This window comes from Epinephelus lanceolatus, chromosome 5 (genome assembly GCF_041903045.1).
Source record: "Epinephelus lanceolatus isolate andai-2023 chromosome 5, ASM4190304v1, whole genome shotgun sequence".
Taxonomy (NCBI): Eukaryota; Metazoa; Chordata; class Actinopteri; order Perciformes; family Serranidae; genus Epinephelus; species Epinephelus lanceolatus.
Window position 1 is genome coordinate 25,530,538 of NC_135738.1, and position 25,895 is coordinate 25,556,432.

General features: G+C 44.4%; 1 protein-coding gene across 16 annotated transcripts in view; it reads left to right on the forward strand.

Moving 5' to 3' along the window:
* The window catches only part of frmd4a (FERM domain containing 4A), a 125,317-nt gene that overhangs the window by 43,447 nt on the left and 55,975 nt on the right, over window positions 1-25,895 (forward strand). For 3 of the 16 annotated variants that reach the window (XM_078167964.1, XM_078167951.1, XM_078167949.1), the window contains exon 1: window positions 21,996-22,240. The exons of 5 other annotated variants lie outside the window; for them this stretch is intronic. In XM_078167964.1, coding sequence (XP_078024090.1) covers window positions 22,073-22,240 — 168 coding nt within the window. In that variant the 5' untranslated portion in view covers window positions 21,996-22,072. Of the gene's footprint in view, window positions 1-768; window positions 959-12,147; window positions 12,380-21,995; window positions 22,241-25,895 lie in introns of those variants that run through there. 8 more of the 16 variants (XM_078167956.1, XM_078167955.1, XM_078167950.1 and 5 more) reach the window with 5 other exon arrangements.

The following is a 25,895-nucleotide window of genomic DNA, read 5'->3' on the forward strand; positions in this document are numbered from 1 at the left end:
TGTTTGTGTCAATTGGAGCCTCAGCATCCATGGCCAGCCCTTAATGAGGCCCCCACAAAGGCCCATTGATGAGAGGCCCAGTGTGAGAGAGGATGACCCCAGCCAAGAGCACCCAGAACTGGGCATCAGCTGCCCCAGGCTCTCCCTCCACACAAAGACGTCCACTGTGGACAGAGACCTGAAAGGGCACAGAGAAAAACAGGGAGAGAGAAAGTGGAAAAAAAGAGGGAGGAGATGTCCTGTTCATACAACTTAGAGAATGTGAGATTGAAAGATATAAAAAAAATGTACCGGAATGTATGACTTCATCACATGGTAGTCGCTTGTCTGACTAGTAGCGTATGCTTCGTCTTCCTCTGTACATCCTAAGAACAGTGAGACCCACCCTCTGCCCTCCCTCTGCCAGGGAGATGTCAGAGTTGTTATCTCACCCATGGATCATAACTCAGATCTGAAGACCGGACCACAAGGCTCTAGTCAGTCACAAATCCTCATCAGCAGCCATAGGTTGCTCAAAGGAGCCATCAAAGCACTTTGAGAGGACCAACCCCCCGCTCTCTTTGGAAACATTTGGAACACTAACCGGAATCCAGACGGTTTACGGAGCCAAGTTTAGTGGAGATAGACGTGTTTGTTTATCAGATTTGGACTACAGCTGGTCGTTTGGGAAGCTGTCTTGGATGGAGAATGAGATCAGAATGTGGACAAATTAGGCTGGACTGTTAGAAGCTGCCATGGTACGATCATTTGGAGAATTGGGATGTTGCATGACTGACGTGATTTGACTGCCTCATTTAAGTCATCTGTCAGTATCCCATGATTGCAGTTTTTCACTTTGTCGAAAAATCTTTACTATTTTCGGTGGCGGTTTTTTTTTTGGATCAGCTAAAGGATGACTCTTGCAGCCCGACTCGAGGACTTAGAGGTGACCTTGGAGCACATGCTCATGGATGTCTTTGTAAGTTTTCCCACTGTTTCTTCTTAATTTTTAATCACAGTAGTTGTCTTACATCTCAAAAAGTGCATTTAACTCACTGCGTTTGTCTTTCAACACCATTCCTCTCTCTTCCCACTGGGTTTCATACGGGTGACCTCTCCGGTGCATAATTGCAGTTTGAGACCAGAGGCCAACATATGTTCACGTCTCTTTCCAGATGCTCTCTCATTAATTGGCACCAAAAAAAACGTGCTGATTAAACATCAGAATCCCTGCACAGGGAGATTTAGGGAATAAACTGGCTGACCAGGAATGTAACCTGGATTGCATGGCCTAAACATGACTCAACACAGGGTTAGCCCACTTATATAAGACTTTGGGAATGTTAACTCAGCATGCGAGGAGCTTTCATCCAACCATCTCTAAAGTATTAAATCTAGGTACTGGGCTTACTTGTGCTTTCTGTGGTCTGCAGCCTTCATATTTATCTGCATGTAGCCATAAATCTTTTGATTAGGAATAAATGAAATCTCCAAGCGAAGGAAGTGTGGATTGAGAATGAGGAAATGAGGAATGAAAGAGGAATGAGAACGAGAAGGAAAGTCTGATGGATGTGATCGTCAGGTTTCTATTACCCATGACGCTTGGTTAGAGGTAGATTACTTGGGCCCCTGTGGTTTTGCAAAGCACTCGGGCTGTGGGAATGAAAAACTGCTTTACACTGCATCCTTCGCACACATAGATACACAAATGTGCGCTCGCACACATTTAGATACAATAACATGCAGTCACACATGCAGTCTACCTCTGCAGACACACGCACATTGTAAATAGGAGACATCAGAATCCCTAGTTGCTTTGATCCGCCGCCTGCTGTAATGAGTTTGGTCGTTAAGCTGCTGTTTCCCTTTAACATTGTTTACAGGCACAGGCATCTGTCGGAGGAAACAGTAATCTGTCCTATTCCTTAGACATACTGTGCTTCCACTATCAGCTCTCACTCCACTGCTGCAGGGGCTGAGATGTCACTGACATATGCGGATATAGAATCCATCGACCTATTTTGGAGATTTGGTCATTTTAATATATCCAATAGATGATTTATGACTGAAGCAATAAAGATTAGTGTTTATGGCCAGAACAGGATTTGGATTATTCATGCACTGCATATGGGATGGAAAAACAGGAGTTGGGAAAACACTTCCGTCCTCTACATTTCCCCTCCGCATCCTAATTAGACTGCTTATTTATTTATTTATTTCTCTAATTGCTGGAAGAGGCTGGAAAACAGAGGGTTATCTGGCCACTTTGCATACTTAAATTAGAAATATTCAAATCGCCTGCACCCTTTCCAGGCTGCTTGCTTACTGAGCGTGCATATGGCAATGCACACGTACACCCAACACACACACACACACACACACACACACACACACACACACACACACACACACAAATGTTAAGACATGCAGACATGAGCTAAGACGAGGCCTGTTTCAGTGAACCATCAAATGAAGGCAGGGTGAATTAAATACTTTTATGGGAACGCTTACCAGCAGCAGACGTGTGTCATGGATCAGGCATCTTATATTACTGAAAACATTTTGTCAGAGTGTTTCAAAACAGGAGACCAGTAGTAATATATGATATATATATTGAACTTGAGTGTGTGAACATAAATTTAAACATTTCTGGATGTGTGAATTAACCCAGCAGTGAGCTGAGACAGGGGTCGTTAGAGGAATATTAAGGGTCATTAGAATAATGACAGTGCTTCTCCATCCTCCAGTAGAGAAGAACCTCCAGAGCCCTATCTATGATGCTCGTTGGCTGGAAGCAGCAGCTGAGTGCACAGCTATTTTCATTAGCACAGCGGCGCGTATGAATGATTCAGGAAAGCCAAGAGGAGACGAGGGAGCAAACTTCCTTTACAACCTCTTTTACTACAAGAAAAGGAGGTCACTATTTTGTTGCCTTGATTGCTCGCAGGAAGCGCGGAGTCGGAGCGAGAGTCATTTGTAGACTTGAGATTTTTCAGGTCAACACTTTTATCTGCTTTCAAGACCACTATCATAGATTTTAAAGCACTTCACTGCACACGACACAGTTACAAAGTCATACCTGCCGGCTTCAAATTCAGAGATGTAAGAAAATCCAGCAATGCTGTTAAAATCAGCCTATAATTTCAAGAAACACTGCACTACACTACTTTTCTGCATGACAACTACGCATATCAGGTCTGGTGTGAATATCACTGTTGCCGTGTTCCATTTTCACCAAGAAAAAAAAGAGTTTCTTTCTATGTAGTGCCCATGTCAACACAACAAAAACCTATTCAGACAGAGAATGTTACCTTCACAAAACAAACACCCCTTGCTTCAAAGTCCTGTTTCGCCGAGAAATACACTGTCCCTGCAGCTACAAAGATTCATGCACTGCAACCACTTGGTAACTTACCCACTGCACCATTTGGCTGCTCCAAACATCAGACCTCTGATCTGACAATCACTGGTCCATTAAGAAACACGAGTTGCTTCTAATTAGGGGATTAGGCTCTCACTACCATTGCTAAATAATGCCAACTAGGCAAGAAGGATTGTTTAAGGTCCAACAGACTAGCACTGGTGGTCCAGTATGTTATTCTGCATAATAATTAGCCATGTGCTTCTGTTTAAATAAGACTGTGACTTAGGGTGCTTTCAGACCTACAGTTGTCTTGCTTTGGTCCAAATCAGGGACTCATTTTGTTACAAAGTTGCACAATTGCCTAGAGTTGGTTTGTGTTCTCATGGCAGCATTTACAAGCGGACCAGATCAAATGCCTTGTGCGAAAGTTGCTCTTGACTGATCAGAATTTCCATGTGGGAAAAATCCAGGAAGTAAACAAAACATTGAAGAAGAGTACACTTGCGAGATAAATGTGACACTTTCTAATGGAGGGACAACTACACAGGTTTATTTTGGTCATCGTGTATAATATTGCTTGTATTGTTCATTTTAGGCAAACCATACAGTTTGAAAATGGGCGCGACTCTAACATGCTCATGCTTTTTTAACCCAATTACCAATATGTAATGCGACTGCAGCTTGTTCGGATCAAAGTCGGAACATGTTCTCACCACAAATGAATTACACCAGAGTTTGTTTGTGACCAGATCTCTTCAAGAAGGTCTCTGTCCGGTTGTTTTGGTGCACACTCGAGTGTGATTGCTGTGTTCACACCTGCCCAAATAAACCACACTTAAAGTGCCAACGAACTTGAGTTCGACTGAACCAAACCAAACAAGGCAGGTGTGAAAGCACCCTGTGCATTTCAGCGACATCATTATCTTCATTTCTGTCTGAAGCAGAAACCAAATTGATAAGACATTTCCCTTTTGAGAGCTAACAAGCTATGATCTGGAGGTTGGACATCAGATGGAACAAAGGATTTAATAGGTCAAATCCGCCGAAATCGATTTCCCCAGCAGTAATGTTATGGAGGGTGCGCAAGCATTCATGAGAACCTATAAAATCAGTTTTTATAAATTCTGTGTGATTTTGTTTTTGTGAAAATCCGTGCAAGAGACAAGAAGAGAATCAGATGATAATTTTAGATGAATAAAAAGAGTCTTCTGTGTTACTGTACAGCTTGATTTCTGTGACATTTGTGGTCTCATTCACATAGCGAAGGACATAGCATCCCTGTCACATACACAGTGACAAGACCCGCTGACATGAATAAGATAGTGACATTATCTGTATTTGGTGATTGGATTTTTTTCTCACTTCTGTAAAATGTCAGTTCATGGCGTCTAACAACTCTTGCCAAAGCTGCTGTGTATTGTGTCGCTGGTCTGTTGAGCCGTGTGATCTGCAAGGGGGGGGACAGAAAGAGAGAGAGAGATGGCAGCGCCTCTTTCAGAGGCTGCCTCACGGTCTTACACAAAGGCTGACAGTCACGTCAGGAAATGAAGCAGCGTGATTAAAAATGCATTCGATCCTTGTGTAGTTTAATTGAATCTCCTCCTTGTGCACCCTGCGAACGTCTTCACCCCACCCCCCAACTAGTCCTCTCCCCCAACATCCTCATCCCTTCTATGATGCAGGCCTGGAGGCAGAGCCAAACATCCACTCTCTCACTCTTCCTCCTCTCACATCCCTCGTTTTCTCCTCCATCCCCCTCGCCTCCACTGACAGAGGAAGATCTCAGCTGGATGGGATTGTTTCCATCACAGCTGTGCTTCTCTGCTCTTTTCAGCACTGTCTGCTCTCTTTCCAGCAGCAATAAAGCACTAGTTCATATCTTTGGGAGAGCTGGTTTGCCACAAAGGGCCTGCGGTCTGTGAGAGCATTCAGTCTGCCAGGAGCACAAACACTGTGACGCACTGATACCGAGAGCTTGTAATGTCTCCACATTGAGAGTAGTGTCACGGTTATTGTATGTTATATGTGTCTGTGTGCATGCACATAACCTATTCTCCAGCGTACTCTTCTCTTTTGACACTGTAGATGGGTTGTTTGAAGCTATTGACTGGGTGTATTATGTGTGACCATTCTGTTATGTAATGGGTGTGTCCTCTGGCCAGTGACAAAATATTTTAATTATAGCGAGCTGACCTCCTCCTTTCTCCTTCCCTCCCTCTCTTGCTCTGTCTGTCTCACTCTTGCTTTGCTTCTCTTTCTGCCAAACAGTTGTCATCCTGTCTAGATAAATCTGATCTTATAGTGGTATTGATCGGCATGAGGCTGGAGTCACAGTGTCAAGGCTGAACTTTGGAGAAATCTCAAAGCCTTTTTTCTGCAACCTTACCCTGCTTGTTCTTTTTTTAAATATTTTTTTCATGTGTGGCCTTTTTGCCACATTTTTGATACCAGACATGAAGAAGAAGAGGCAGGCAGAAGAAGAGGGGAGGAGAGGGATTGCGGTGGAGGTTAGATTCCCCTGGCCAGAATCTAATTGAGGATGTTGTGGTTATGTGGTATGCTGTGGTGTACCCAGCTGTCTGATTTTTTTAATGCTGTGCCTGGTTTAGTCTATATTTTATTGTCAACAAATCCAATACAAAGACCAAAACCAACATTGGTTAGTCTGGCTATTAATATTTACCGACTACTGTGTCGGTGGCATTCGCCCCTGAGCCCATTCATTCCTACTGAAAACATAAATCTTTAAAAACAAGTCACAAATATATAGTTTCATAGTTTCAACTGAATTATTTACTCAAACAGTGGGGTACTGTGCTTTTTGGAAAGCATTACCCTAACGGGAGTAGATGGAGTATTTATTAAGGACTATTTTTAGTCGTGGATTAATATAGTCTTGGTGTGCTATTGTGTATTTACAGCAACAGGACAGTGTATGTGGCACTGACTCAAAATACAGCGCCCATGCTTATTGTAATGGAGAAACCAGTCATCCAGTGCAATGATGTGACTCACTGGTTTTGGTCTATGGCACAGAAGAATACTGTAAACCATGTCAGGGTTTGGCTTCACAGACAATAGTTAAATGTTAGTTCGGTCATTTTATTGTTATTCTTGGACCCAATCCCATTTTTTATATTGAGTGCCACCTTGCCCCTCGGACCAGAGTTACAAGGGGTAGTGGTTGAGAATTTAACACACTTATGAATTAAATGATAATTCATCCATAGTTGTTGATGCTGGCATTTACGTAAACAGACATGACGAGTCTTGCCAGACATTGCGAATATTTTTTTAAAATTTATTTTACTTTTATTTTATATACTTTATTAATCCCCCTGAGGGAAAATTCAATTTTTTCACTCTGTTGTCATTAACACACAGGCCCGAAATACACACGCATGCACAAACAGGACCTATACATGCACAAAGTGGAGAGATGTCAGAGTGAGGGGGCTGCCAAGGACAGGTGCCCCGAGTGGTTGGGGAGGCTCAAGGGCACCTCGGCAGTGCCCAGGCGGTGAACTGGCACCTCTCCAGCCACCAGTCCATGCTCCGTATTTGGTCCAGACGGGAACTTGACCAGGCGACTCTTCGGTTCCCAACCCAAATCCCTATGGACTGAGCTACTATACTATACGGCCGAATACTGCCGAATACTGCCGTCTGCTGCTGTTGATTTCTCTTGTGTGGGCTATAGGCAGCATTTTGTGGTTGTCAGGATGCAACAAAATGTTCACTAAAGTTTCACACTATCAATTTACAAACAAGTGATAAAATAAAAAAGAAAACACTGCCTGATTGCCAGGCCATGAGCGGTGCTCTAAAAGCTAACGTTAGCAGCCCATGCCCCTACCCAGCCAGTCTGAACTGATATTAGAGCAGCAGTGACAAGTGCAGCAACTTTGCTTTGGGACTTTAGTTAAATTTCGGGCGTCCTATGCCATCAAGGTAGGGTGGGGGACATGGAAATATGTCAACAACAATGTAATGTTAGCTACTTATCTACAGAGACATTGGCAGAGGGATTTCATTTGTTATGCTCGTTATAAAGAAGGAAAATGCATTTAAACAACATTTAACTAAGATAATACAATGGGTGTCTTAATTTTTAAATCTTTATTAAGGATGAAAATACAGTTGTGGGTTTCTTTTGTTGATTGTGTAGCCTTCTTGCAGATGATTTCCCATAATCCTTGGTTTGAAGTGTGCCTCTGAAAAACCTGCATCTGGAAAAAAATATAGAGCAGAGTAACACATTCTGTGTTCATATACAAAGTTCTTGAAAAACTTAAGTTCCATCCATAATATGAATTAAATTTGAATAATTTAGGCAGATTTAGCAATCAGATGTGTCTCGTTTGCCTCATTAATCCTCACTCTGAGTGCAGAATCACCCAAATAAATAGAAAAAAAAGACCATTATCATAAACTTGATCCAATTTTAAGTGCATATCCATAAACTAATCAGCTATTATGATTCAGCCTTCAGTTCCTGTCATGTGTATGGCACAGAGACTGATGTTGTTGCCCAGCACATGCACAAGCTTTTCAGTAGGCTGGGTGAATAATTCAGGAGCCTCGTATGCTATTCACTGGGGCAAATTGCACATCTAGCACCCCATTCAAGTCTGCTGCTACCCTCATAATAGACTACTGATTGGCCCATTGGAATGATATATTCTAATTCCATTAAGGCATGAATGACTGTATAATGGCAGCGTATGTGTGTGAATGTAGACTGCACCCAGACAAAGACACAGTTATTTTGTTTCTCAAGGCGATGTCTACGCACCTTGTCAAGGTTATAAACAGAGTACATTCAAAGATGGAGGCGATTGTTCGGTCTGTCTACATTCCCTCAGTGCCACTGGCTGAAATTTTAATCATATTTAAAGACACACAAGCAGATATGTAGTATGTGTGCGCACACACATACAGAGTCACCTCACAGCGGGTTGAGCAGATGTTGTGCTGAGCGACACGGTTTGTCCAGGACAGCCTGTCCCCGTGTTCCACCAAATCTCTCCAATATATAAATACGCCCCAGTTTTCACAATGAGTCGCACAAATGTCCTCGTTTCCCAATAAAAAAATCCCTCAGCCTCCCCGTTACCTCTCTGAGCATGTAAAAGTGTTTCCCAGGCCTTCTTACACAGACACTGCTGAGGGGATGATAATTGAAGTGGATGCTCCCCTGTGGAGAAGTCATTATAATTGGTTCTGGCCTGATGAAGGGTGGGAGGCCCCGCTTTCTGCTCATCTCACTCTTATGAGATAGAGAAAGACAACACTAGCATACACTTGGAAGCGCAGACAGAAGCATGCAGTGAGAAATGAATTGAATTACACTATCAGGGTGGTATTGTTTAGCTATGTAACCTTTTATCTGCTTTTTTTCTTCCTGAGCAGTGGCACTGTAACTCTACGCTGGGTAATTTGTGGAGTCTTGGAACATAAACATTCAACCCCTCCCTCACTGCCTGGGATGGGGAGAGAGTCCAGCTACAGGGCATTTCCATAAACACACCCACCCACACACATGCACACACACACACACACACACACACACACACACACACACACACACACAGTGAGGAGCAGGACCATTGGGATGAGTCAGACAGCCGTGGGCAGAGACAGGCTGGGTTATCAGGGTAAATTAATGCGTAACAATGCCAGGAGTCTACAATTGAGAACCATTGCTTCTTATTATTACAACTACGAACAAAGACTACGCAGACACACACACAAATACAGAGTAGAAATAAAACCCAGACAGTCCAGACGCTTTGTTTGCACCTCCCTCATTAGCATCTCTCATAACCAGGTAGTGATCTTCTCTTTTTCCTCTCCCTTCTTTGTCTCTTTCTTGCTCTCGTAATTTGTTGTATTAATAGCTGTTAGTTCATTTTGAGGACAGCAGGTGTGAACCGATGCAGCACAGCGATGCATGTCAGAATCTCCCAGCTTTTTGCCTGGTTGTTGTGCCTTATTTCAAATTTAGCTTTGTATTCCACTATTTTTTTAATACCAAGTGCAAATCCCATTTGCCTTTATTTTTGCGTGCTTGTTGACTGAAATGGGTCATTGTGCATTGAGCCCGAGGCATCAAGAATAGTAACATGTTGGTGTTTTTTTGTTTCTTTTCCTCCTGTCAAGACAAGGGCTTATCACCACGCTGGATTTGAGGCAGTGGAATTTTAAAAAATCTCAAAAGTAAAGAAAAAGAGGAGAGCTGTGGAGAAGAACAAACGAACACCAACCATACTTAAACTGTTCAATTAGGTGAGTGCATTGTCATCTCCCTGTCAAGGTGTCATACGAGCTCCCTATGAAAGCAGCGAGGTTTTTAGTCTCTTGAATCAGCAGTGGCAGTTAATCTCTGTCATCGCGGCCTGAATTAACATCAAATGCACACATCACACAGAGGAACAAAGAGAACTGTCTTTTGGTTCCCCTTTCAATTCCTCCAGTATACAGTATGTCATCTGCAAGACCTGGATGTCTGCAGACTAAGTTTATAAATAGCCCTCTGATATTTCTCATGTAGGCCACAGTCACTCACACACTGATGTGGGCCAGGGTATTGAATAAATAATGCTTACTGGGGATTACCACTGCAGATGATTTTCTCCTGTATGCTCGCCGCGCGGCTTTAGCACAATGTGTTGGTTTTTGTGTGTGTATGTGTGTGTGTGTGTCTGTGTAAGGGTGGCATATACAGTGTCATGTCACTAAAGCCGTCGGGGGTCCTCACTTAAAGAAACGATATGGGGGATGGAAAAGGCTTGTTTGGTTGCTCATTTTGACTGGTGGCTTTAATCTGACTTTATGTGACCCAGCATCAGATCACCTTATAACTGTGATAACTAAGCTGAATCATACTGGTTATAATCCAGTGTTGCTGGTTTACAACAGCCGGCCCATACAAGATGCTGGCTGTTGTGTGCCTGAGCCTACTGTACATGTATGTATGCAACGCATCCTCACACAACTGTTTGTACGAATTAGCCCTCCGCGAATGATTTTATGTATTTTAAGTAAAGTTATGTACTTAACATAAAGTTATGTAGGCTAGGTTTAGGAATAGAAACAAAATTACTTCAAGTTTACTTGTTTTCACATTGTATGGAACACCGGTCTCCTGGGCAAAAGTCCTGTTTGTTTTGACCAGGCCCACAGGAAGTGTGCCAGGCTTGAAACTAGTTTCGTAGTGGCCAAACAGTGGAATTACAACACCTGAGTCCATCACAAGATGCCATTGTGCCCATAAAGACAAAGTTACATTGAAAAACAGATGCCTGTAAATCAGTGACACATTTTTTTAAGCACCACAACCCCCGCAAAATGACTCATTTCACTTTTGGGATTTAGTCCATTCGGTCTGATAACATTTGGAAAGTCTAGAAAAGCCACAAAATTAAATAATTTTATCCCAATTTAAGTTAGCTGAGCGCTATTCCAGAAGTCGGAGGTTTGGCTAGCAGAAGTCTCTAGTGCACTTCCTCTATATCGTAATTTTATATGTGGTAGCTGAATGTTTTTGACTTCATGCGCCACTGAGCAGCTTCAATAGGGATGAACAGGATCTCACCTTCAACGCTGTATCCAGGTCTCTTAGGACATCCATGGTTGTGACCCATCGACCACGCAAACTTGCCTCCTTAAGGGGAATACTTCTTCCTGTCAGCGCATTGGTCACATGATCGCAGCCTTCCCAAATAAGTGGGTTATATACAACAAGTTTTGGTGCATTACTTTTGGTAGGTATACAGTATGCACAAACAGTGCACGAGAAAAGCCTGACGTGTGCTTATGTGCATACCGAACATCTGTGTACACCAACATATGTGTGCATGCGTGCGTCGATCCACTTAAGTTAATCAGCTGACAGTTGAGTATTGATGTGCAGAGGCAAACAGAGCTCAGCAGTGAGTGATGATGAGAATATGACAGTAAGTCACTAGGTGCAGCTGTAGCTCATGAGTCCAATAGCTTTAATGGACATGTAAAGACCACCGTGGTGGAAGCAGAGGACTGACTCAGCTCTCTGTGGCTGCAGCCATCGTGATAAAAGATCTCTGCCGGGGCCTCGCAGCTAAAAGTCCACTACTGTCACAGCCTCACGGAGGGAAAAAATTCAGGCTGATTTTCACACTTTAATGCATGCAGACGATGAACCAAGTGATAGGATGATCAATATCTGCATGCATGAGCATTGTGTGTGCTTGACTGCAAGTGTGTGCGTGTGTGTGTGTTCCTCCTTTGTGTCCTAGTCCAGACAGTGCAGGGAGAGAAAGCTGGATGTGGGATTTCGAAGATAATCTCCCGACCAGATGGCAAAACATCCCATATTCCTTTTGAGGTTCCCCACGTGATCCCCTGCAAGAGCTGACTATATGTGTGTGTGTATATGTGGATGTGTGTGTGTGTGGATGGTGGGGGAATATATGCTCACAATTATTATTGGATCACGTGACATGAGCACGTATGCTAATAACAGTCGTAACGTCACATTAATCCAGTGACCTGGTTAAGCCCCCAACTGAAGGAAGTGAGTGTAGGAGGCAGGAGGGAGGGGGAGCTGCCTGCCGGAGCCAGAGAAGGGAGAGCAGAGACAAAGCGTGCTCCCTCTCCCCCTCACACACTCTCACACACTCATTCACCTCCTGAGCAGCAGAGTGGAGCGTAGCTAAGCGGAGCAGAATGGGAAATGTTTCAACACAGAGGGAAATAGAAGCAGAGAGAGGCACATAGGACCTGTGTGGGGCTGCTATACCCACACACACTCACATCACACACTTCTTTCCTCATATTCACCCACGCGCCAAGCTCGCGTGAACCCTGGCTGCCAGGCTGGACGGGACGGCGAGGACACCCACCTCACACACTCGCACCCATGCTCACACACCCACGGAGACACACACTGTGGAGCGTACTATGGTGGTCCAGGGAGCAGTGACGCCCGGGAGAACCCGCCGGCTGATGCTTAAGCTGCCGGTGGGGACTCTGAGGAGGAACAGTGGAGAGAGGGTAAGACACAACTCTCCCTCGATTCCTCCTTCACACTTTCTCCCTTCTTCTCCGACTTTGTCTCTCTTCTCCTCTCTGTGACCGTGTCTTGCCGTGCTGTTATGTGTGTTAGTGGGATTTAAAAGGGTTCTTGGCTAATCCAGGAGACGGTATTAGATTTGAATTGGCAAGTCAAGAGCAAAGCTTTTAATCTCCACGCTGGACAATACTTCTCTGTGTTTCTCTCGCTGTCAGTCTGAGTCCGTCAATCTCTCCAGAGCTCAGTCTGTCTCTGTCACTGCTAATGTATTCCACTGCAGTCCTCGGTTTTCAAGGTTACAGGGAAGTCGCACTGTGGGAGAGCTGTCTTTGAGTGCAGCTTGTTTGCCCGTCACTGTCAACACAATTGAACTGACTTGAGGCATGAGTTAGCTTCCTTTTATCAAGCAAAGCCACACGTAGCCTCTCCTTCAGCGTGATTTAAAGTGCTGGATCCCGTCCTGCTCGGGCTTTTCACACACACTGGGAATCAGCTTGTCTGCCAGACATCAGAAGCTCCAGTGTTTATGTGTTGTGTAAATCTGGTGGGTGTGGGCTGACGGCAGAAGATAATAGTTTCCAGCTAAGCCTAAGACGTGGAATGTGTGTTGCAGAGTTACCCTTTATGTCAGTTGTGAAGACAGGCTGTAACCTGCCAGGTGATTCACCTCTGTTGCTCTTTCACAAAGTTGTTTACATCACGAGAAAAGCAGTGTGCGTGGATAGAGAAAGTACATTAGCACTTGAGTTTGCAGCTGTGAGTGCATTTGTGATTCCCCGTCGCATTCATTCTGTGATACACGTCAGCACTCTTTCATGTTGCAAAGACACCGGTATTAAGTGAATCAGATTTAAGTAGAGCGTGTGTGCAGGCAGGTGATGAGCGAACCGGGCTTACTGCTCATCCAAAATGCTATCCCCAAAATCATGCAGTGCTTATGGGATCATGCCGAGTTGAATCTCATCTCCCTTTTAAAAATCCTCCCACTTGTGATGTGACTTAGTTTCATTAACGTGAATGAATGTGACTTCTAAGAATCGCTGGTCTCTTTGTAGTTCTCTCTTTGACTGAGCGTGCACACAGAGAATACAGTAATGCACACAAGCGCACTCGTGCTATCATAAATTACACAGCATGGCTTCTATATGTTGGATGCAAACAGCTTTCATTTTAATAAGCACGGATATACATATTCCCGGGGGCACTGTGGTGTAGTGGTTAGCACTGTCGCCTCACAGCATGAGGGTGCCTGGTTCAATCCCAGGAGGGGGCCCTTATGTGTGGAGTTTGCATGTTCTCCCTGTGTCAGCATTGGTTTTCTCCGGGTACTCTGGCTTCCACCCACAGTCCAAAGACATGCGGGTTAATTGGTGACTCTAAATTGTCTGTAGGTGTGAATGTGAGTGTGAATGGTTTCCTGTTTCTATGTGTCAGCCCTGTGATAGTCTGGTGACCTGTCCAGGGTGTACCCTGCCTCTCGCCCAATGTCAGCTGGGATAGGCTCCAGCCCCCCCGCGACCCTCAAGAGGATAAACGGTTACGAAATGGATGGATGGATACATATTCAAGCCCTACTTCGATACAGATCTAACCTGCTATAACCTTCATATCTTCTCACACAAACACAACCTGAAAACTTGAGGGGTCTCGGACAATATAAGTTGTTGTGATGCTTTCAGGTCTCATTATCCAGAGATTTCAGGTTGTGTCATTAATCCTGTCGTGGCTGGAAAAACTGATTAACTGTGATCTGACGGGCTGGCTGTGGCAATACTGCTTGATTGGAAGAAACTGAATATTCACTGTCCTTTTCATAAGTAATTGCTACTGGTTGATTGGCTGGTGGCTGCACACATACACACTCACACACACACACACACACACACACACACAGTCACTCAAATCACCTTAATTAATGGAGAAAAGCAGATTTTCTCACACAGGAACGGAGGGAGGTCTCTCTCTCTTCTGATTGCATTCCTTCTCTCTGCCTCCCATTCTTCTTGCAGCCAGCTGTGTGCAGACAGACTGAAGGGGGATTACTTGTTGTGATTTACATACACTCACTCACATTATTGTACTGTTGTGCTGGGAAAAAAAAGACTGAATAGATGGCTATGCATCAACTTGCTGTGTGAGGCAGTGAATGCATCAGATTTTCAAACTAGTCATCGAACGAACAACAAGGGGCAGAAACGTGTTCAATAAATTGACAAAGATTTTTTCCAAAGAGAATTTAAATCATCAGACTGTCTGACTGATTCCTCTCCTTGGCGTTGGCAGGTGAACAAAGCTCACTGATCGACCGGTTTTTACCCTGGAGGCTCTATAAAGGTTGACAGTCTGTTGGGTTATGACTTTACATTCCCATGTCCTCAAATACTTTCACTTCTCTACAGGGCTGCAGCTTTGTCCTGCTCTGACTTGTCATATTAAACAACTCATTGCACTATCATCCAATCTCCGCCTCACGCATAGAGGAGCAACAGTGTACAGAAAAAATGTCGACAAAACCTGTATATGGAAGCAGCGGAGTGAGCAGCAGAGTGGAATGTTGTAGTGGAAATGTTTATAGCTGCAAGCTTAGATCCAGCTAAAAGTGTTTTGCACACTTGGAAAAGCTTAGTTTTTATATCCTTCAGCATTTCCTAGTGAACACGCAGAGGTCTGTGGGTGCGACTGCCGCTGGCGAAACAGTTCTTTCCAAACCCGTTAGCATCAGTTAACTTGTTTGAAAAATATTTTCGAAATGGATCCTCCAGATTGCAGAGGGAAAAAGGCGGACCACCTTCTCATCTGTGCCCCGCCACTCATCTAATGCAGATGAATCACTTCACGTCTGTGTCAGTAGCTTCTGATGGATGTGGGTTCCTATCACAGTTAATTGAGTAATATCTACAGGGAGAACGTGGACCATCTTTGTTCACGGTCAACAGCGATGACACATCTGAACAAAACATGCCTCGTTAACTGCGGAACAGTGGGAGAGGAGGCAAACCTGAATACTCCCCTTTTCCTTGATGAATCACTTTCTTTTCTATACCTCATTCTCTTCCTCTGCTCCTTGTTACCGTGGCTCAGAATCCTACCTTCACACTGAGACTTGTCATGCTTCTTTCCCTCTCAGTCTCACTTTCTCTGGCTCTTGCATGTTTTTTTTTTCAAAATTTTGATAAAGTAAAAGTGGCAACATGTGAAAGAAGTGTATCAGCATGGACAAGATTAGATAGAGGGACTTATGGATCATCCTAGCGAGATACTAGGTGTTTACAGTATAATATGATGATAAATTGCACAGTTGGTGTTGATGGCTTAAAACAGCTTCTTTTAGGGGATGTTTACTGTTTAGATTACCTCAGTGAGCAGCCTGAATTAGGATTATCCTCCGCCTTTGTTATCCTGCTATCATGTTAAGCTGCTCAGCTCTTTTCTGTGAAATTAAGAACAAAAACAACAAACAAACAAAGGGAAGACAGGGTGCGAGAAAGAGCGAGACATGCGTGTGTGTTTATGTGTGTGTGTTTCGGAGGGGTGATATCCAAACAGACGAAAAACATTTCAGATTTGAGGAGGTTGAATCGCTCTCCAAGGAAACATGTTGTTGTCAGGGGCACCGCAGGGGAGCGAGGGTTTTAAGGTGGGAGGGGTGGATCACTGTCAGAGAAGTTCACACACGCACATGCTCAAAACACACATTCATGAGCGGAATAGGAATGCAAACACACAATGGCGCGACTGTAGTTTACACACTACAGGCCTGAAAGTTGGGAGCAGCCAGGCAAGTGGTGAGGCAGGAATACTAATCGATCTTCTTTACCTTTAAACATCTCGTCTGCACCAATCACAGAGAAGGTCAGCTCTGGACTGTGGCATTCTGCGGGTCAGGTTGATGCTCTGCTTGTTTCTCATCATGCTGATCTGATTGTCTCGACATTAGAGTCAGGATTCATTTAAAAGCAGCCACAAAGTTGATGTGGACACCAAAGAAACAGCATTTGAAATGAGTTCTTTCATCATCCCGCTGTTAGCACGTATCAGTTGTGAGCTTTGAGTTTTTGCCCCCGCAGCTCCGCTCTGCCTCGCTACAGTATTGATTCCCAGGGATCTCAGCCTGCCCCCAGGACTGTGGGTGAGAGAGCTGTGGTCAGCCAGTCCAATTAAGGAGACAAAGAAAAGGGGAAAGAGGGGAAGAAAGAAAGAAAGAGGTGGGAATAGCAGGAGCTAAAGGCTACTGAAGGCCCCTCTCGCACCACACCCTGTTTGGCATGAAAGGGGACCCCCCTTTTCTCCCCAAGGCAGCTCCAGAAGGAAGAATGTTTTTGAGCAAGGGAGGAAAGAGTGGAGCACATGGGAGAATCCCACCCTCCTCTCCACCCTGCCTCTTTCATCACTCTCTGCTATGATTTTTTTTTTCTGTCGGCCTTTTATTCCCCGTCCAAAATCAACCCGCAGACCTACAGACACATGGCGCAGCTGCGTATGAGCTCAAAGTAAATCTGAACAGAGCGTGATCAAACAATGAGGAGATGATCGCCTATTGACTGTGAGTGAAGGCTGAAGGCAGTGAGCTGCTGATAATGTGTTTTCTCTATGGAGACAGTTTACTAGCAGCGTAGCTATGGTGAGAGTGGACTCCTCTGTCGTCTGCCAAAACATCCCCGGTGGATAGATCTCTGTTACGTGTGTGTGAGTTCCCCTCCTGTGCCACACAGTGATTTCTTCATTATCTCTGCTTCCCTATTCTCAGGAACGAGTGCGTGGAATCCTTTAAAGAAAGAGGAGGATGGAGCAGAGAGAAAGAAAAAAGATGAGTGTGGGTTGATGGGAAGACAGTCATCTGTTAGATTCCATCTTCCCCCAAAACAGGATGTGGAGACCCCAAAATGTTCCTTAAATATCCCAGCACAATCTGTGCCCTTTGTTAGACAGAGATAACACGACTCAGTGAGAACGGAGGCACTGTCTGTGACTCACATGAAGGGGTTTATTCATAGTTTGTGTGTGTGTGTTGCGTGAGTTTGTGTGTGAATGCTGCTGTGACGGAATAAGAGAAATAGAAAGGGGAGTTGAGGAGAAAAGAAATAAATCTTCTCATAAAATTAGAAAAATGCTAACGATTTTTTTGAGGATGTTGTAGGAGTGTGTATGTGTGTGGTGGGCGTGTGTGGATGGGCGTGTGTGTGACAAAGATACAGAGCGGGAAAGGGCTAGAAAGAGAGTGAGAGAGGTGCAGTCTGTTTTCCCGTGGGTGTACTGCAGTAACATAGTAATCCTCATTAATATTTATCTGCCAGGCAAAGTGAAGAGAATGATTAGCTTGAGAGTGTGTGTTTGTGCGTGTGCACGTTGTCTTGAGTGAACAACCCTTTGTGCGTGTGTGTATAACATATTACAGCATATAGCACATGAACTAGGTCAACTTCTATACTTAAGAGACTAACGAGTCCTGATACTTCAAAGGTTTTGTGTCATTGTGGGGGTTTCTCATTGCACGCACGCACAGTAAACAGTATTTTTTAATTACACGAAGCGCACATAATGATAACTGAAGCTCATGCACATGCATTCTCACTCACAGACATAAAGAAGCTCCCTGCTTTCACCTCTCTCTCTCAAACCACGTTACGTTTTCTTATTGATTTTCCCACTCGCACCTCTAATACAATCACATTAAACTAGACTGATCGGAATTGAATTTCAGACTGGCTCTATATATGTATGTCACTTATAATCTCCGTCACAGTGATGGCGGTGTGGGTGTGTGTGTTGCAAATGAGCCTGTAAGAATATTGAGCCTGTAAAAGCCACACGCCAGGTTTATTGTCAGAGGAAGTGCATGAGTAGCACCTGCACAAATTCTTTGTCATCTGCACTTTCTCTTCTCTTGTCCACAACTGTTTCCTGTGATTTTTTTGTGCCATGGTTGCTCAGCTGAGAATGTTCTTGTGAATTTATAGTGTCTGTGACCCATTTCCCTCCACTGCTCTCTCCCCCTCTCTCTCTGACTCGCCTGCACTTTAGTGTAACACGCCTGAGTGGAGATCAGAGAGCAGGAGGAAGATTGAGAGATACAGAGAGATATGAGGGAGAGATGAAAGAGGGAGAGAGAAATGGATAGAGACGGGAGAAAGTAAGAGGGTGGAAGAGAAAACTGAGAGCAGGAGATGGACTTGAAAAAGTTTACTCCTTGTCCTGTTTCCTGTCAGTGTCAGGACCTCACATCTGACTGCGTACAGGTTTGAAGTTCATTTATCATCAATATGTTGATACACTGTTTGGCTGTCAGCTCCTGTCCATCACAAGGCACAGAGTATCGTCTTCTCTGCATCATATTACTATGGTAACGGCTGGCCAGCTGACACTCTCATGCTGTGTTTACATCACAGGGCCTGTGTGACCTTTCCAGGATTCACTGGGACATTACACTCACATAGAATCATGGGAACAGTGCGCTGTCATACCTAACCTCCCACCTCCTTCCCCACCACAACAAATATTTACACCCCTCATAAATTACAGTGGCTAAGAGGTGAATGTCTCTAGCCCTCATGTGTAGCTCCAGCCAAACCGTGATTCATTTTGGAAAATTCACACTACAGGAATGCTACACATTCCTCATGGGTTTCTCAAGACACCACTGAGAGAGAAATGTGAGGCTCTGAGATAGAGGGGGGGGTAACTAGTGCCGTGAAATGAGGGATCTCGGAGCATGTGGTTGGTGAAATTAAGTAAATTTAACAAGATACAGTGTTAATGCATTATTGGGGATTAGGATTTTTGTGCAGTGAATCTTCTGCGATCCATTCAATTAGACATCTGTGGTAAATATAGAAGCAAAGAGAAATAGAAAGTTAAAAATACAATTCTATAGTCCATGGCCCTTTATACACAGAGGTCATGTTGTAGGGCTGCTATGAAGACCCATCTGTATGTCGCCTTTGCAGTTTTACACAGAAGCAAACAACAGTGGCATTATGTTGCTCCAGTGTGAGTTTTTTTAGATAGCATGCTGGCACCATGGAAGCAAAAGTGGCGTGACGGGTGTGACATATAACATAACAGCGTCGGCCTCTAGTGTGACATATATGCGTCAACAGCACTTTAAGAACACTAACAATGGCATTAACATGGTGGTAACAATCATTTATCATACCTGTTAAATTGCGGTTGCTCTCGTCCTCTGCTCGGGGGGTAAGGAGCTCCTGGACCTCGTTGTTTTTCAAATCGGCTGACATTTTCAGCTGCAGTTCTTCTTCTTTAAGTTAGCTGCTAACTGCTAGTAGCTACTTTTAAAATCTCCTGTTGTAGGTCAGATGCATAATAAGTTGTCAAAACATCACCCCATCCTGCCAGCTGTCTCAGATGTCATTTCAGTGCTGTTACGACCTCTGATGGCAGCCTAAAGCAGAGGCAAATCTGCCCCTCCCCCATTCCGTGATTGTACCTTGTATACAGAAGGGCGAGGTGGCATAACAGCATGAAATTCCCGCCTTTAAAAGGCAGTGTAAAATTGTCTTTTTTTGTGTGTGTCATCATGACACAATGTGGTCCTGGTGACACCTATTGCAGTGGGAACTACCACATAAGCCAGTCTGAATACATTGGTAGGTCTGTCTGTCTGTCTGTCTGTGGTCAGAATTCTGTCAACATGTAATGTCACAACTGTGTGAGATGTAGTCACACACCTTTACAAAAATGCAGCTGAGATCAAAATGAAGGCCAAGTTCAAAGATAGGTGTGGTCTGAGGTCTGGTCATTAGCCCCTTCACTTAATGCCCCTGGCTGACCTTCTCTTTAAAGGTGCAGTATTGTTGAGTCTCATTCCCAGGCTGTCAGCTGACGCTTTGGGTTGGTGGTTGGTCATGAATGAGACCAAACAATCACCCATCCTTCTTAGGAACTGCATACTTTGTATGGTGGCTGGAGTGAAGCTACCGCATGACAATCTCTAGTTCATTATTATTTTGTACAGTATAGTTAATTAATGCCATGGCAGTAACTCACTCATGTTCATGTTGACACTCAGTATCAAACAAATGCTATGTGCATCATACATCAGTTTGTATGCACACACACACACACACACACACACACAAACAACAACTCAGCAGTCCAGGAGTGACCCCTTGCATCGATAAACCCCTCCATGAATCAGAGTGGGCTACAGAAGTCCATTTAATCCACCTACAGTCTGATTGCGTTTGGTAGGATGGCAGAGAATTACTGTACAGCACAGAGCTATTGAATTTTCTATTGATCAAGGCTTTCTGAGGAAAGCAGAAAAAGTGAATTAGTTCGGCTACATAAAACCATCAGATATTAAAGCTTTTCTCTTTTTAAATGTTTAGCCTGACCTATAAAAAAGTCTTTAGCGACCCAGACAATAAAGAAATGGCTGCTGGACATAGAAAAAGTCTGTGCTTGAGTTTGCTTTCAGAGTTATTCGAACATTCGTATCACTTTTATTACAGAGAACATTGATCATTTAAGCTGTATTGTTTTAGCAGAGCTGTTAAGCCAAGAGTTTATCCCAGACTGGCAAAGATATACACACAGACTGTAGGCTTGGCACAGGTTGTGTGTGGGGCTTGTATTGCCTCCATGTGGCCATTGTTGCAAATGTGTGTGTGTAAGCAAATGTAAGATAAGCTTCATTGTGGATTTCTATCTCAAATAAACAAGTTTGATGCAGTCAATCATATTTACATGCTTTGCACATTCTGCGAGGATAATGTGTGGAGTTGGTAGAGAGGAGCAGATGGGCTGTATATTCTTGTATTTTTTTTTGTGTGGAAGAATTAGAGAGGTCGGGTCAGGATACTTCAGCCTGGGAAAACTGGCTCAGAGGAAAAATATCTCCTTTTATAAAAACATTCTGGCTGCAGTCCCAGGGCTGTTATAAAGCCGCATACTCCAGACTTTGGAGACTTGATATCATCCTTTTATGTATGTGCCTGTTTAAGTGTCTTCTTCAAGCATACAGATAGTGTCCAGTCTGACCAGGTGTGTGAGGTGTGCAGCACGCCGCTTTCTCTCCGAACAAAAGTGAGACAGCGAGAGAGAGTGCTGTCATCTGTTCTCCTCTCCATGTGAGCTGCAGTATGAGAGTGCATATCGCTTTAAAAACAACTAGCAGTCTGAGAGACTAAGAGACCGGCTGCATTTCCTTAGTGGGAATGTTTGTGTTTGTGGCGCACAGACCAACGGACGGAGGGTGCAGTGCTTTGGTGAGAGGAAAAGAGAGAGGAAGAGAGGAGGAGGAGGAAGAGAGAAGGAGCCAGCAGGGACCAGTAGCTGTGTGGGACTGAGACAGAAGGACCAGTGGAGTTTGACCTTGAGGAGACATCAGAGCGCTGAATCCCAGAGAGACTGAGAGGACAGACAGGGACAGAGGGGACAGCCACAGAGTTATCCTGTCGCTCTGTGTGGCTTACCTCTGGAGATGACCCAATTACCACCCACTGGAGCAAAGTGGCATCAGGAGGACAATAAAGGCTAATTCCTTCTAATTGCATGGGCCTCTGTGGATTTTACCTGTAATGGCTCACCTGTGCAAATAAAGGTTTGTTGGTGTGATACCTGTGGATACCTCACTGATATCAACTCATACCACTGCACCATACATACCTCTGGAGTGGTGTCTCTTGTCACTGAAAGCTCATAGTAAAGAAGTAATGGAGGCAGTCTTGTTGGGTCTAGACGAGGCAGTCTGCACTCGGCAGGGTCTGCTGTGGACTCTCACCTCAACAGCCCTCCGACGCCTTCGCGTGCATGCAAGGAACCTTCCTCCACCCCTGCATCTATTACACATACACAGGTGTGTTTCAAGGCCGCTCTACCAGGTAGGCTGCAGCTGCACCTCACATACACTCATGAACACATGTATGTGAATAGCAATTAAACAGGAACTCATGCACTGGGAATTTATTGCAAATGAAATGGAGAAATGTGGCAATATTTGCAACCACCGATTGTATTCACGCTGTGCCACCTGTGGAGATGGATATCCGATATGGGATAGTATTATAAATGAATGAGTCTACGCCTGTGTCAAGGCTCGGGACAGACGGAGAGAGGTATGGAGTGACATAAGATGTACTGTAGGCCAGGTATGTCCTCCAGGCGATAGACTGGGGCCAGATAAAGGAGCAGTATTCAAGATGACTTATTTGTTTCATCAAGCATGGAGGACAGAACTGGGTTAGATGTTGTGGCAGTGTTCCTGCTGGTGAAATGGGACACATATGCTGACATAGTTTTATAACACACAGCTCAGGTTCATGTGGAGTGCTGTCCTGCCAAGTTCAGAGAACGCTGCTTTGTCTTACATTGTCGCCCCTGCTCTGCTGTTCTTTTGTAGTTGTTGGTGTGCTTAGGATGCGGAGCCTCAACAGGAAGTTGCGTTGCTAGGGTTGCTGTAAAGGAGTCAGTAGCTAAGCTATTAAGCTGGTAAGCGTTTCTATGGATATGAGAAAGAGGGATGCTTGCACACAAAACACACACAGACACTGTTTTATCGGCCGTCTGGCCGGTCACCATCCTCCATCACCTTCAACATTTAATCTGGTGACGCACTAAATGTGTCTGTTTGCTTCAAGAGAACAGTTTCACTGTTGAATTCATTATTTTAATTGTTTCATTAAAAGCAAGAGTGTCTTTTGGGCCTTGTGTTTGTCTAGCTGTGATTCAGCAAAATGGGTGATCAGTATTCCCTTCACCATGTCTGAATCGGTACTCAGGGCTTTCATGGAGCCATTAGTATTCCCCAGGCGTCTCACCTGCCCTGTATGCAGCTGGCACTACCAAGACAAACCCAACAGGCTCACAGAGAGAAGCTCACCAGGCCTGTTGCTACATAACAAAAAGCACACACTGCACTACATCGCATATAAAATGTACAGAATTACATGCAACACACACACACACACACACACACACACCATGTGCCTTTCCTGTCTTTGCTTTAATTCCTTTATCCTCAAGAGGGGAATAAGCTGGATTGTTATTCTAACTTTTGTCTTCAGATGTGTTTTTATGTGGCTCCTAAGCTTGAGCATCCTGAGGGAGGGCAACACAATCAGAGGAAACTGAAATAACATACCAGACCTCCCGAAGACAAACCCGTCCTCAGCAACCACTCCTGGTTTAGAAACGCACAAATGTCTGCAAGAGGCCGAGCTAAAACCCCTTTCAAACAGAGCTCTTTTAACACTTTCCCAAACATCCTCTGGACGAGTGCTTTGATGAGCTACAAACAATACTTCCCCGTGGCCTGATGAAGTGGTACAGCCCAAGGTGGAGTGGTTTATAGTGGAGGGAGTTGCAAAAGCAGGGAAGGAGGGGTCAGTGTGTCAGGCTGCAGGATGGGGATATCCCAGGCTCACTGCACTGCCTCTCTGCCCGGCTTCCTCTATTGCTGTTAATGAGATAGCCAGCCTCACAACTGGCAGACACACAATGGAGAGACAGGGAGAGAGAGAGAGAGAGAGAGAGAGAGAGAGAGGGACTTAACTGTGTCTTTATATGTTATCAACCTGTTTTTACTTTCTCCACTCATTTTCCACCTTCTTCTTTCATCCTGAAATGAAAATACATTTCCACTCCAGTGCTCTGCCCTGAACCTGTTCCCCCATGTCTCTTTTTCCTCTCTGACACTTTATTTTTGCGTTCCCCCCTTTTACTTAAATGACTTCTTCATTTCTTATTTAACTCTCTCCACTCTCTTTTCAACTCTCACTAGAGAACACATCCATCACCAGCGGTCCTACATTCTCAATCAGGACACCAGCCCAGATATTTTAGTGTGTGACACACGTGGCGAGGTGATCGTTTTACGCTCTGCATGTTACGTGGAGCGGCACCCCATGTGATTGAGCTGTGGTGTTACAGTAACCAGCAGACTGCAACATATTTGAAGTGCTGTTTGCTCACACAGACATGCGCTTATTTCCCTCATGAGGGAACGCAGCAGCATGTTCACACTTTCATACATCAGGCTGAGTAATATTGACTCAACAGCCTCCAGTCACACATTTCCCTCTGGTGGTATGACCCTTTAAATAGGGTTAGTACTGTCAGGCGTGTGAGGGCAGTGCTCTGTTGTGCTGTGTTAGACAGTGTCTCTGGGTAATTGTTTCATCGTGTCATTTCTAAAGTTGCTTTCCATTCATATTGATTTTATCTTTGTATCTTTTTCGCCTCTCTCTTCCCCCCCCCCCCCCCCCCCCCTTTCCTTTCTTACCACCTGACCCCATCCCAAAGGCAGGATATCCTGCATGGGGAAGAAGCAGCAGGATAGCAAACACAGGTGGCGGGGCTGCTCCTGAGTTGCAAGATTTCCTTGTTTTACCTGTAATCATCCCAGTCCCGCAACTCAAGACTTACTCCAAGCCGTCATTTTGTTCTTAAGAATGCGAAGTGACATATTGTTAAGCAAAACTCATCCTCAGTGTGTTCGACATCCTTGTATCCTACATAGAATGAGTTTATTTCCTGTTACAGTGCTTGCTAATAAAGTAGCTGACAGGAAGCCAGTTCTCCTCAGTGTCAAATAAACTTACATCCAAGCTGTTTCCTAGCAACGCAATCCCACTGAAAAGTTTTATACATATTTAAAATCTCACATTATGTCACATCTATCATGCATATTCATTAGACCTCGCTGCACTGTTAGCTCGCAGGCTCCACTGCATCATATTTAATGTTGAAACCCGGGCCAGTTTACTCCCACTGAGCTCATCTGGTCCTATTTCCTGTGAGAGCAGCTCTGTCACTGATCATATTCCTTTCCCACTGACGAGTCCCAGTCCATTGTGATACAAAGCAGAGACACAGCAGCTAAAAGTCTAAAATAACCAAGATACACAATCCTCCCTCTGTCTAGGAGCTGGATCATTTGTGTCTGTTCAGTTTTCTTTGTGGTCTGATAAGCTGCGGGCACTCGGTCAAACCATGGTGTTTTCAAGCAAGTGCATTTGTTGGAATAGCGGTCCGCTGTGATTGCCAGCAGCTCCCCTGAATCAGGACATGATTGTACTCAGTTCAGGTTGTTAAGTCTCTCTGACTCTCATGTTCAATATATCATCCATTTGTTCTCAAATTCCACTGAAGCAGATGTCAGTAACTACACTCATGACAGGCAGGCAAATATCCAGGATGGGAAATCTGCATGTCCTCGCTAATTCCCAGCCTTATTCCCTTTTTTTCTCCCTGTTTTCCAGCCAAGTAATTATTGGATGGAGGTTGAAGTTGAACTTGTGACTTCCTACTGAAGAATTTTGATCACTATCCCTGTCTGGCAGCCATGTTTGTTCTCATTGCCAAAGTCAGGATCTGTATGTGAGAAAATCTCTTTCCCAGAACCGACACAGGGATGTTTGGTGAGGGGAGGGGTCGAGGGGCAGAATGGACATTGTCTCAAATTTTTCCAGTGCTTTGTTTATTCTTTTTCTGTAATTTTCTAATTTGTTTTCAACTAGCCCCGGGCATGTTTGTGTT